The sequence below is a fragment of the Salmo trutta genome, chromosome 2 (assembly GCF_901001165.1).
Source record: "Salmo trutta chromosome 2, fSalTru1.1, whole genome shotgun sequence".
NCBI lineage: Eukaryota > Metazoa > Chordata > Actinopteri > Salmoniformes > Salmonidae > Salmo > Salmo trutta.
Window position 1 is genome coordinate 34,508,866 of NC_042958.1, and position 14,611 is coordinate 34,523,476.

General features: G+C 42.4%; 1 protein-coding gene across 4 annotated transcripts in view; it reads left to right on the forward strand.

Annotated features, from left to right (window-relative positions):
- Positions 1–14,611, forward strand: part of LOC115154356 (sickle tail protein homolog) — a 188,806-nt gene that overhangs the window by 131,143 nt on the left and 43,052 nt on the right. For 3 of the 4 annotated variants that reach the window (XM_029700514.1, XM_029700522.1, XM_029700540.1), the window contains one exon: positions 9,774–9,966. In XM_029700514.1, coding sequence (XP_029556374.1) covers positions 9,774–9,966 — 193 coding nt within the window. The remainder of the gene's footprint in view (positions 1–9,773; positions 9,967–14,611) is intronic. The other variant, XM_029700533.1, reaches the window with a different exon arrangement.

Below are 14,611 nucleotides of genomic sequence, written 5' to 3' on the forward strand. Positions count from 1 at the left end.
AATGGCGTTCTTAAAATCAACATACAGGTTTATATTTTTAAACCTGCATATTTAGTTAATATTGCCTTCTAACATGAAATGTGTCACTTCTCTTGCAACAAGAGATGTGTCACTTCTCTTGCAACAGAGTCAGGGTATATGCAGCAGTTTGGGCCGCCTGGCTCATTGCGAACTGTGTGAACACTATTTCTTCCTAACAAAGACAGCCGACTTCGCCAAACAGAGGATGATTTAAGAAAAGCGCATTTGCGAAAAAGCACAATTGTTGCACGAATGTACCTAACCATAAACATCAATGCCTTTCTTAAAATCAATACACAGAAGTATATATTTTTAAACCTGCATATTTAGCTAAAAGAAATCCAGGTTAGCAGGCAATATTAACCAGGTGGAATTGTGTCACTTCTCTTGCGTTCATTGCACGCAGTCAGGGTATATGCAACAATTTGGGCCACCTGGCTCGTTGCTAACTAATTTGCCAGAATTTTACGTAATTATGACATAACATTGAAGGTTGTGCAATGTAACAGGAATATTTAGACTTATGAATGCCACCTGTTAGATAAAATACGGAGAACGGTTCCGTATTTCACTGAAAGAATAAACGTGATAGTTTCCGGATTTGACCATATTAATGACCTAAGGCTCGTATTTCTGTGTGTTATTATGTTATAATTAAGTCTATGATTTGATAGAGCAGTCTGACTGAGTGATGGTAGGCACCAGCAGGCTCGTAAGTATTCATTCAAACAGCACTTTCGTGCGTTTTGCCAGCAGCTCTTCGCAATGCTTCAAGCATTGCGTTATTTATGACTTCAAACCTATCAACTCCCAAGATTAGGCTGGTGTTATCCATGTGAAATGGCTAGCTAGTTAGCGGGGTGCGCGCTAATAGCGTTTCAAACGTCACTCGCTCTGAGACTTGGAGTAGTTGTTCCCCTTGCTCTGCATGGGTAACGCTGCTTCGAGGGTGGCTGTTGTCGATGTGTTCCTGGTTCGAGCCCAGGTAGGAGTGAGGAGAGGGACGGAGGCTATACTGCTACAATACTAAAGTGCCTATAAGAACATCCAATAGTCAAAGGTATATGAAATACAAATCGTATAGAGAGAAATGGTATTATAATTCATATAATAACTACAACCTAAAACTTCTTACCTGGGAATATTGAAGACTCATGTTAAAAGGAACCACCAGCTTTCATATGTTCTCATGTTCTGAGCAAGGAACTTAAATGTTATATTTCTTACATGGCACATATAGCACTTTTACTTTCTTCTCCAACACTTTGTTTTTGCATTATTTAAACCAAATTGAACATGTTTCATTATTTATTTGAGTCTAAATAGATTTTATTGATGTATTATATTAAGTTAAAATAAGTGTTCATTCAGTATTGTTGTAATTGTCATTATTACAAATAAGTTCCAAAAATCGGCCGATTAATCGGTATCGGCTTTTTTGGGCCCGCCAATAATCGGTATCGGCGCTGAAAAATCATAATCGGTCGACCTCTAGTCACAATAGATTGTACCTTTGTTAAGTTTTCGCCAAATGTGACTGGTACCTTTTTTTCATTTCATTCAGTGCTAAGTCCTGCTTGATTCCACCTGAGTCTCGCCCCGTTTAACATTTTTATGTTTGATTGTGTCACACTCTTCGTCGTCTGAGGATAAAGAGAAGTCATTGTCGGACCAATACGCAGCGGGGTTATGTGTACTCATCTTCTTTATTATATTCGGACAAGAAGGAGAACCAAAATAAACACGTACACAAAGAAAACACAACGACTATTCACAGGCTGGTAAGGCACAAGGCTATACACAGAACAATCTCCCACAAAGTACTCAACAAACACACACATATATATATATATATATATAGGACTCTCAATCAGAGGCAACAAGAAAACACCTGCCTCCAATTGAGAGTCCAACCCCAATTAACAAAACATAGAAATACAAAAGACTAGACAGAACATAGAAATACACAAACATATAACAGTGCCCAAAAACCCCCGGAATACATAAATCAAATACCCTACTAAACAAACCACCACCCTGAACCACATAAAACAAATACCCTCTGCCACGTCCTGACCAAACTACAATAACAAATAACCCCTATTACTGGTCAGGATGTGACAGATTGATGGTAGTAAACTTCCTCTATAGCCTGAGGGACACTGAGTATCTATGTCTCCACGACACCATGTTTCCAGTAGGTTTATGATGTCCTGTCCCTTGATGTTTTTAATTAATTCTGGATTTGTTGTTTTATAACCAAAATGTGAAGAGTATAGGCCCTGGATAATCCAAGAGCTGATGGTTAAGGATCTCATTTATAATAAGTGATATTCACTGGTTTGAGTAAAGTACATTGAAAAAAATATATAATAATAATATACATGCATGCATGCACACGTGCGCATACACACACCATTTCATATAATTATTATTATAATCCCGGTGCCAATAAAATTAAGAATAGTTGTAAACAAATTAATAAGAATGGAATAAGATTGCATTGTACTTATTTGTGCAATCTGCAACCCTGTGTGTGCGTGTGAATTAAAGGGTCTGTCTAGCACAGTAGTCTGCATATTAGTTGCAGTAGTTAGCGCACCTCTCCAATCTCTGATTGTTCTAGGTTTCTTTTGCCAGAGGTTACCTCAGCATATGTAGGCTGATGATCTGAGTGATACATGGTATGGACTGCATCATGTGGTGTACTTCTCTGAACTCTGAAGGACAGTGTTCTGTCCGACCCTGGAGTAGTGGTCAGAGCTGTGTTGTGATGGGCCTGGTCCAGTAGAGATGTGTTGTGATGGGCTGGATCTAGTAGAGCTGTGTTGTGATGGGCCTGGTCTAGTAGAGCTGTGTTGTGAAGGGCTGGATCTAGTAGAGCTGTGTTGTGATGGGCCTGGTCTAGTAGAGCTGTGTTGTGATGGGCCTGGTCTGGTAGAGCTGTGTTGTGATGGGCCTGGTCTAGTAGAGCTGTGTTGTGATGGGATGGGTCTAGTCGTGCTGTCCTGAGGCGGGTCTGGTCTGGTAAATCTGTGTTGTGATGGGCCTGGTCTAGTCGTGCTGTCCTGAGGCGGGTCTGGTCTGGTAAATCTGTGTTGTGATGGGCCTGGTCTAGTCGTGCTGTCCTGAGGCGGGTCTGGTCTAGTAGAGCTGTGTTGTGATGGGATGGGACTAGTCGTGCTGGCCTGAGGCGGGTCTGGTCTGGTAAATCTGTGCTGTGTTGGGCCTGGTCTAGTAGAGCTGTGCTGTAATAAGCCGTGTCTGGCTCTTTTCTCCTGGGGATGGTGGAGGTACTGTTGTTTCAGAATGTGGGGCGGGGGACCTCTGTTGCTGGGGTGATGGGTGTGTGGGTCCCTGCCAAGTGTTGCATCTTTTAGGTCCTTGGCAAAGGTTCTGATACTGTCCTGATCATGATGTACATTATGGTATAAGTGTTGACATGTCAGAGTGGGGTGGTGAGCCGTTCTGACGTTGAGCAGTGAGGCACAGTCCACAGTCATCTTTTGATTTATATTGTCCATCAACTGTCCTGGGAAGTCTTTTCTTGGTAGGAGAGTGGACACAACTATATTGGTTGTTGGGAACATAGCCTGTGCCTTTGTGCCTCTCTTCTCACTGCCCCAGATACATTTTCACCTTTGGCATGAAGGTGGTTTGTGCCAGTGTGGATGATGATGTTGTCGGGGGTGTCAATGCTGGTCTGACTGAGTAGCTGCATTGCACTGTCAGTTGTAGGACACCAGAATTTATACACCTGGTGTCTAGGGAATAATCTTTCCTGGACTAAGAACTTCCCATTTCAATCAATAAGGATTGCAGTTGTGGGTGATTGTCTGGGCTGGAGCAGACTGGGAGACTGGTATTCTGACCTGGGCTGGAGCAGACTGGGACACTGGTATTCTGACCTGGGCTGGAGCAGACTGGGACACTGGTATTCTGACCTGGGCTGGAGCAGACTGGGACACTGGTATTCTGACCTGGGCTGGAGCAGACTGGGAGACTGGTATTCTGACCTGGGCTGGAGCAGACTGGGAGGCTGGTATTCTGACGTGGGCTGGAGCAGACTGGGAGACTGGTATTCTGACCTGGGCTGGAGCAGACTGGGAGACTGGTATTCTGACCTGGGCTGGAGCAGACTGGGAGACTGGTATTCTGACCTGGGCTGGAGCAGACTGGGAGACTGGTATTCTGACCTGGGCTGGAGCAGACTGGGAGACTGGTATTCTGACCTGGGCTGGAGCAGACTGGGAGACTGGTATTCTGACCTGGGCTGGAGCAGACTGGGAGACTGGTATTCTGACCTGGGGTGGAGCAGACTGGGAGGGTGGTATTCTGACCTGGGGTGGAGCAGACTGAGAGGCTGGTAGGTTGACCTGGGCTGGAGCAGACAGGGTGGCTGGTTGGCTGACCTGGGCTGGAGCAGACTGAGACTTCTTGCTGGGTCACAGAGATCGTTGGGGCCTGCTTTTCTCCATCTCCCTCCTTGACTTTTTCCTCAGTTTCTGAGATGATTTCAGCTTCTGCTTTTAGGGTAGCAAACCTTTTCTCAAAGCCTGGAGGTTTGAATCATTGCCTTGTATCAATACAGTTCCATTATTATATAAGTTTACTGTTTGATACGTGTTGCTCTGGTCAGCTTTAAAAAAAAAATGCTTATCTGACATCCTTGGCTGATTCCTCTTTTTTGAGAAAGGGAAATAACCCTTTTCCATATGTGCCCTCGTTTGGTATTAAAAATAAAATTTGCTCTTGTTTTGCAACTGGTAAGATCTGCAAACAGGCATTCATGGTTCTGTCCCATCAACAAACCTTTGAAACTTTTCTTAGCTTTCTCTGTTTGGATGTCTGGTGGGTAAACAATTTCCATAGCAACGCTGGTGATGTTGGCTACAATGTTGCAATAGAAGCATTGTTTCTTGTATTATTGTCTATTGTGTCTTTAGAGGACTGTTTCACTTTGATGTCCTTTTTCTTCTGTCCTTATTTTGTCTTTCTTTTCTTCTGTTAACTAGATATTTGTTGTTATTCTTTGTTAGCTAGCTAGCTTCTTCCAGGAGAGTCCCTAGCAACGGCTTAGCAACTGGTAAACAATTCAGCTAGCTAAGATAATGAAAAATAGTTACTTTTTCAATAGCCTATCGTCTTTGTTTGTTGCTTGTTTTGTCTCCTATTCAGTCTTGCCGTTTTATTTTGCTTTTTTCCGATGTACTTCACTCTAAAAAACATGTACATTTCAATATTTGTAGGAGCTCATTTTTTCAGCAGCTGCTGCTCAATTTGGAACTCCGTGTAGCTTCTCTCTCTCTCTCTCTCTCTCTCTCTCTCACACACTCACACACACACACACACACACACACACACACACACACACACACACACACACACACACACACAGAGAGAGAGAGCCAACACAATTAGCATCTTAAGTGAAAAGGCTTGCTGACATCACCAGTGTGGGGGCTAAACCATGATGAGCTTTTGCTTCCTGGCAGAAGTCCACACTCCTTAATGTTTGGCGAGAGAAAGACCTAGTTGCCGACTAGACGGAGTAAATAGTCTTTGCTTCTTATTCAACTCTTAAAATGAGGAATTGAGAACAATTCCTTGACATTAGATCAATTTAAGTTTGTCTATTTCTGTGCTACACAACCTGAAGCTTGAAGCGCTCTTAAACAATGACTAGAAAACATTACTTGTGAAGTTGCTTCTGTTTTGCAGAAATAAGCCCTGCCCCCTGGCAGGCATGGCTATATTTTCCATAAAGTGTTCTATGTCTGCCACTATCTTTTGATAGAAGCAGTGATTATTTTTAAATATCATAATTCAATTTAATCACCACGTCTCAGCACTGTACTATACCTCTGATCATCTGTCTGAAACCAAGACGCCACAACCATCATGATGTTTAGACAATGGGGCGGCAGGTAACCTAGTGGTTAGAGCGTTGGGCCAGCAACTGGAGGGTTGCTGGATCGAATCCCCGAGCTGACGTGGTAAAAATCTGTTGTTCTGCCCCTGAGCAAGGCGGTTAACCCACTGTGCGCTGAATACGTGGATGTTGATTATGGCAGCCCCCTGCCTCTCTGATTCAGAGGGGTTTGGTTAAATGCCGAAGACACATTTCAGGTGAATACATTCAGTTGGATAACAATGTTATCCGTTTTTGAAGAATATCTGCTCATTTGTGAATCCAGAAAATGTACCTAAATTGTATGCAAATGTAACCTGATTTGACACTCCTGAAAATCTTTCAAGGCACGAAAGACACACACACACACGTAACCAGTGCGCGCAAGCTGTGCGGTGCGCGCAAGTAGGGCTTCAAGTAGGGCTTCAATCGGTGACATCACTCGCTCTGAGATCTTGAAGAAGTTGTTTCCCTTTCAAGGGCTGCAGCTTTTGTGGAGCGATGGGTAACAATCCTTCGTGGGAGGCAGTTGTTGATGTGTTCAGAGGGTCCCTGGTTCAAGCCCAGGTCGGAGCGAGGAGAGGGACAGAAGCACTGTTATGCACACAAAGTAAAATGCTACTCTACAAAATATTACTTTTGCTAAATAAAAACTCATATAGCAGCTAAACCGTTCATGCATTTGACGGAGATAGAATAATAAAGGAATTTTAAGGGACGTATTCAATGAGTATAACAAAACAGACATCAAACCCCCAATGAGGCAGCAAGTAGCCTAGTGGGCCAGCGTTGGGCCAGTAACCAAAAGGTTGCTGGATTGAATCCCTGAGCTGACAAGGTAAAAATCTGTCATCCTGAGCAAGGCAGTTAACCCACTGTTCCCCGGGCGCCGTGGATGTCGATAATGGCAGCCCCCAGCATCTCTATGATTCAGAGGGGTTGTGTTAAATGCAGAAGACACATTTCAATTGAATGCATTTAGTTGTACAATTGACTAGATACCTCCCCCCCCTTTCTGCAATGGACACCACCCCTGGAAAGAAACCATTTTGGAAATTAAACGTGAACAATGGCGAAACTGCAACTGAAAGGCATGCTGGATCTTTTATTATACTGTAAAGACTTTAAACAGAACATGTTCTCATGGAATAATAAATAGTTTAACGTTTAGGAACGATATCGAATTACCTTGATAAAGTAGTAACATTCAGATGGAATGCGTTTGATTAATTTGTTCTCAACGGTCATAATCATTATCATCTTGTGTACTGAAGTCCTTCAAGCTGTTTTTTTCTATTTTGTATCACTTTTACTGTAACTGTCTCAAACATGTTCACTTCTCAGTGCCACATGTTAACTCATCACATCTGTTGTAAGTGACCTACATAGAATGATATGATAGCCTACTCAGTGCTGAAATAATAGGTGCTCTATAGTTACCATTGACTGTCATAGCTAACTAAACCACACAGGGTGATATGTGTAATTTAGGTGGTTTCAGCTGGGATAGGAAGTGGCTTTTCTGTGATAGAGGGGTGCCAAATGGAGTGCCTGTCAGAAAGAGAGAGGGAGGGTGTGTGTGTGTCTGTATGTGTGCATGCGTGTGCGCATGTGTGAAAGAGAGAGAAGGAGCATAACTTGCTAAGCTCATCCAATAGACACCTCCTCATTTTTGGTGTTGATGTGTAAACTTTATTACCACCATCCACAGGGAGGTGGTAGGTCTTTGACATTTTGTCCACATAATACAATCACACTGAAGAACCTCGATTGTCTCGAGCGTCTCTCTCCATCTTGCTCAGTATGTATTCTACCACATGTGACTATGTATTTAACACTGCCAGGTTTTCAGAGTAGCCTGGTACTGTATCTACCTCAACATAATTGGTTACACTCATAAATAATTACTTTTCACTCATAAATAATTACTTTTCACTCATAAATAATTCCAATTCAGTTCAAATTACCGAACAGGCTCCTTGGTTTCGGATGACACATCAACTGAACTTGGCCCTCCATGTGACTGTCCCATCATGGGCCATGCATACAAAAGACCTTACCTTTCCACTCACTACACAATAGAGTTGTAGTGCTCGGGTCATCAGGCCTGCGTCCCAAATGGCCGCCTATTCCCATATATAGTGCATTACTTTTGACCAGGGCCGTATGGGAATAGGCTGCCATTTGGGATGCAGCCCCAGCTATGCCCAGAGGATACTGCTGCAATGTCAGGTGACAGGTCACTCCTGGGGTGATGACACTGAAGGTGACATGTCTCATCCACTCAACAATGTCATGCGAGAAGACTCGGCACAGAGCTAGTCTGGATAATAATGAGGGCGATGGTGTGGAGGGCGATGACTATAAAAACAATCATACAGCTATTTATAGCAAAGGATTAGTAGACTATAGTTTGTTGGATCTATTGGAAAGCAGATACGGTACAGTACAGTATAATCTCAACAATTTCTTTTTTTTTTTATCTCACACAGTTCTATTCAAATTGCTGCCTTGTTTTCTTGACATGTTTCTTGACATCTGTCACACCTCTCCCTTTCCCCACATCTCTCTCTCTCTCTCTCTCTCTCTCTCTCTCTCTCTCTCTTCCATCAGTCCTTACAGGGCATGTTGTCTTCTCTCCATTCTGAGCTTGACATTCAGAGGTACTTGCTGAAAATCCAATTTCTCCACACAGTTAGTCTGATTTTTATCTTATCTGCATCATGATTGGGCCTGTGACTGTCTGCATCCCAGCTAACCTGTCTGTCAGGGTTGGGATCAATTTGAATTGAAGGCAGTCAATTCAGGAAGTAAACAACTGAAATTCCAATTCAATGATTGAAAAAAAAAGGGCGTCTATTTTCAATGACTTCTCAATAAACGGAAAAGGAGAAGCTATTTATGTCAAAATTGTCATTGTGTGTGCACCTGGGTGTGTCCGAAGGAACGGTTAGCTTGATAAAGGGCTCTCTGTGTGCTGACCTCTCAATGTTAGTCAAACTGTCACCCTGGCACAGATAACCTTACAATATTACCAGGCTTCTCAATGAGCTCCACAGCCTTTAACACTCTGCCAGGCCCACAGGACTGCCTGCCTGGTGAACTCATTAGTGGCTTTAATCAGCCTCGCTACACCTTTTCCCTTGGTTGTTGTGCAAAGCTTGAAAAATCTCTCTGACCGGAAGGCTGTAACTACCTGCACCACAAGCGAAAAAAGCATGGGTGTTTGTGTGTGTGTTTAACTCTTCACTTCTCAAGTTGTGGGACGCTTGTCAAAAGAGAAACGTATTACTATTTCGTGATAAGGCCTAGGGACCATTTAGTTTTTTTTGCAACTGCGACATGGAAAATCATAGTGTGTGTGCTTGTGTGAAATATAGTGGGGTGTGTCATGTTTGCCTCACCTCACCTTATCTGTATACTCCTGCCAAAATCACTGCCTGCTCCACATTAGTCAATGGACTGAGGGGGATACCCAGCATGACCAAATTACTGCCCCCTCTTCCATTTTTAGCAACTGTGACATGGAAAATCATGGTGTGTGTGTGTGTGCTTGTGTGACAACCTATAACAGGCAGTGTCGGTCTGTGTGTCTGCACTGATACAAACAATTGACACCCAAATAGACTGGAATGCATGACTAGAATGTCACATAATGGCACTGGGAAATTGTATTTCAGTTTGTGTAAGCTTCTTTTGTAGGGTTGCAAAATTCCAGTAACCTTCCCAGAATACATTTTGCGGGGGGCATTTTGGGAAAGTTACCGGAATTTTTTTAGCCCTTTTCCTGTGTATCGTGATCCCCTCTTGTTGAACCTCTTTCTCCTCTTCTCCCCTCTAGAGCAGAAGCCCTAAACACGGCCTTAGCAGCTCCAGTGTAGGGGACCAGGCTGAGCACCTCTCCCTGGCCTCCCTGGAGTCTCTGGACACCATGTCAGAGGCTGATGCTCCCACCACCTTCACCAGAGGCAGCCGCTCCCGCGCCAGCCTGCCCGTAGTGCGCTCCACCAACCAGACCAGGGACCGCTCGCTAGGTAGGGGACCAGAACATGAACTGCTTCACACACACACACACACACACAGATAGGCACAGCTTGCATAACCAAGCCTGGATCTCTTTAGAAAGAAAACACACACACACACACTTACCAGGGTTTCTGAACATTTGACCGGCAGCATTTTAATTTACCAGACATTTGAGAAATGTAATGGACCCACATGTATAGGGTGCTTAACATGGTTAGGGTGTCCACCCACGGTGTTCAGAATGACAGAATTCACATTTAGATTATGGTTATTCATCTTACCGGAACATGCAACCCGAGGATGCAACAGCGTGCGTCCTTCTTACCGAATTCCGATGTGCACGCTGAAGATTTTTTTAAACTTTTCCTCAGAAGACAAGACGAGTAACGAACAGCAAGATCACTAGCCTATGTCATTCTACTATCCCCCATGGTACGAAAGTTTACCTATTCTGTTGGTCAGCTTGTCATTAGTGTGAGAAAGAAATAGCCTATTCCAAACAGACTCTGGAACAGTTGTGGGAAGATGGATCCCAAATTCATAGAACCAGTACATAACAAAAAAACGTTAAAAAGCAATGAGGCTGATGCAACAGATCAGGGCCCGGTTTCCTGATAGCGATGGAACTTAGGCTTACAGGTGTTTTTAACGATGCATATTTCTTACAACGGCCGAAGATGTAACATACGTTTCCCAAAACACCACTCAGATAAGCGCGTCGTTGGAGCATGTGTCAATACTGATGGGATCGAAAGAAAGGAAGCGCTGCTCTCGGATCAGCTTTCTCCATTAAAATATTTCCTTAAAATGGGAAATAATTAACAATACTGACGTCGGATCAGCTCCTCGAGAGATTCACCACTGAAAATATTGAGGCGGCTTATTCTTCTAATGCAGTGGTTCCCAAACGTTTTATAGTCTTGTACCCCTTCAAACATTCAACCTCCAGCTTCGTACCCCCTCTAGCACCAGGGTCAGCGCACTCTCATGTTGATACATTTATTAAACATAAGAATTTTTGTCACAACTCGGCTCGTGGGAAGTGACAAAGAGCTCTTATAGGACCAGGGCACAAATAATAATATAATAAAAATCAATAATTATGCTCTTTATTTAACCATATTACATATAAAATCTTATTTGTTCATCAAAAATTGTGAATAACTCACCACAGGTCTGCAATGTTGGGTTGTATTGGAGAGAATCACAGTCTTAAATAATTTTCCACACGCAGTCTGTGCTTGTATTTAGCTTTCATGCTTGTGAGGGCCGAGAATCCACTCTCACATTGGTGTGTGGTTGCAAAGGGCATCAGTGGCTTAACAGCGCGATTTGCCAAGGCAGGATACTCTGAGCTCAGCCCAATCCAGAAATCTGGCAGTGGCTTCTGATTAAATTCAATTTTCACAGTACCGCTTGTTGCAATTTCGATGAGGCTCTCTTGTTCAGATATCGGTAAGTGGACTGGATGCAGGGCATGAAAGGGATAACGAATCCAGTTGTTTGTGTCGTCCGTTTTGGGAAAGTACCTGCGTAATTGCGCACTATCACATTTGACATTGTCCGTAAGCTTGAGTTCATTTGCACACAAAAAATCATACAATGATGGAAAGACCTGTGTGTTGTCCTTGTTAATGCAGACAGAGAAGCACTCCAACTTCTTAATCATAGCCTCAATTCTGTCCCGCACATTGAATGTAATGCGGAGTGTCCCTGTAATCCTAGATTCAGATCATTCAGGCGAGAAAAAACATCACCCAGAGAGGCCAGTCGTGTGAGAAACTCGTCATCATGCAAGCGGTCAGACAAGTGAAAATGATGGTCAGTGAAGAACTTTAAGCTCGTCTCTCAGTTCAAAAAACGTGTCAATACTTTGCCCCTTGATAACCAGCGCACTTCTGTATGTTGTAAAAGCGTTACATGGTCTCTGCTCATATCATTGCATAGTGCAGAAAATACACAAGAGTTCAGGGGCCTTGCTTTAACAAAGTTAACCATTTTCACTGTAGAGTCCAAAACTAGATGGTTTAATAACATTTTTGCCAGTGAAACGAGGCTACTCAGGCGAGGAAAAAAAACTCTCCCCAAATGTATAGCCCCGTTGGAAAATATAAATGCACTGTTTTGAAATGTGAACAAAAATTATTAGTTTTTTTTTTTTAATGTGAATCGCATTTTTCTTTGGCATACCCCCGACGGCATTGCGTGTACCCCAGGGTTTGGAATAACTGTTCTAATGCTTACCCAATAAAAATGCACAAAATCACAGATTTGGCACATCATTGAGCACTTTTTTAAATGTTTTATTTAACTAGGCAAGTCAGTTAAGAACAAATTCTTATTTACAATGACGGCCTACACCGGCCAAACCCGGACGATGCTGGGCAAATTGATGGGACTCCCAATCACGGCCGGTAGTGATACAGCCTGGATAGACTAGACATCATGAAATATATAGACAAATTACAGACAGCAGCCTAATACAACAAAATACAACTCGATTGAACATGAAATATATTTAAATATGATTGAAATAGGCCTATACGTCGCTTTTATAAAAATCAATTACAAAGGCGTTGGCAACATTGTATTTGAATTCAACTTTGTTCGGAAGTTATTGGTGGTCACAGAGAGACGGATAAACCGTGTGATTCTATGTTCTGTGTATAAAGTGGGCACACTTAGCTGTTCTACAAGTGGTCTGAGGCAGGCGTTAGATTACACAAATGTTCTAGTGCAACGTTAATAACGATGGTTTTAGGAAACAGCTCTGAGATTGAATGATGCGCCCTATGAAGGTTCTAACGATGAATAAAGTGTGACACGCTGACGCCTGTCTACCTTTGCCTATGCACTTGAATTGTTGAGCAATCATTGGGCATATTAAAAGCACGAGTGGCGAAACCGAGTGGCGTAGACCATCGCAGCCATGGTAAAAATGTCAAAACACATGGACTCGAGTATATTATTTATTTTATACAACGGGTTACCAGCATTAAAAAGACAGATTCTTTCCTGAACCATCAATTTTTCAACAAAATAAGCCCTCCTAAGCCCACCCGTGGTTGCACCCCTGTCCAGTCATGTGAAATCCATAGATTAGGGCCTAATGTATTTATTTCAATTGACTTATTTCCTTATATGAACTGTAACTCAGTTTGAAATTGTTGCATGTTGCGTTTTATATTTTTGTTCAGTATACACTACCGTTCAAAACTTTGGGGTCACTTAGAAATTCCCTTGTTTTTGAAAGAGCAGCACATTTTTTTTGTCTATTAAAATAACATCAAATTGATCAGAAATACATTGTTAATGTTGTAAATGACTATTGTAGCTAGAAACGGCTGATTTTTAATGGAATATCTACATAAGCGTCCAGAGGCCCATTATCAGCAACCATAACTCCTGTGTTCCAATGGCACGTTGTGTTAGCTAATCCAAGTTTATCATTTTAAAAGGCTAATTGATCATTATAGAAAACCCTTTTGCATTTATGTTAGCACAGCTGAAAACTGTTATGTTTATTAAAGAAGCAATAAAACTGGCCTTCTTTATACTAGTTCAGTATCTGGAGCATCAGCATTTGTGGGTTCAATTACAGGCTCAAAATGGCCTGTAAAATAAAATGTAAAAATAATTAATAAGGTTCACTTTGACCCCCCCTGTAGATGTCATAGCTATGCATTTCTGTAATATTGGTCAGGCATTGCATGCACTTGAGAAAAGATGCAAATGTATGTACATGCATCTCTGGAATACATTTTAAGGCATTACATGAATTTTAGAAAATCATTTTACGTGACGTTAAAATGAAATGTATTTTTCTTTTTCGTATGGGTATTGACAGGATTAGAACTGGTGTTTTGCTATCAAGGCAGAGGGCACTTAATTTGCATCAGTATGCAAAACGCCTTCAGTTGGGTGGAAATAGTTGCATTAATAGGCTGTAGCAATGTCACGGTGGTTCTTCTAAGAGCCAGTCATTTAACTTTGCTGACCTTCTTTTTTTTCTGTTTTTTTTTTAAACATTTTAGTCATTTAGCAGACGCTCTTATCGAGAGCGACTTACAGTAGTGAATGCATACATTTCAATTCATTTCATACATTGGCCCCCCGTGGGAATCGAACCCACAACCCTGGCGTTGCAAACACCATGCTCTACCAACTGAGTCACAGGGAGGTCTAAACCGAGAGAGTGCTACAGTACAACTCTCATAATCACAAAGTCAGCCTCTCAGGATTTTGCTTCTTAAAATGTTCTTTGAAAACGTAAGCAAAGGACACATCTTAGTTTGAAGTGACTTTAGGTTGAATATTTGTCATTTCATACATTTGTGTTGTTTACATTCGGGTACCACACCACTTTGACCAGCGTGAAAATTAATAGAAGTCATTTTGCACGCTGTTCTGTGCCAAAAGAGGCCTCTTGCTTAGGTTGAAATGCAGACATTTGCGGACACCGCACGAGAAAGCGTTATGCTAGCAGCAAGGGTGATGGGGTGATGAAGGGCGCATTACCCAGCATTCCTCTGGTGGCCGTCCCATACGGAGTAGGGTGAAAGTTGCCCCTAAACACTGATCTTAGGCAAGTTAGGCATTTTCCCCACTAATGGTTAAGGCTAGAATTGAGCGAGGGTAAGCTGATCTTAGATC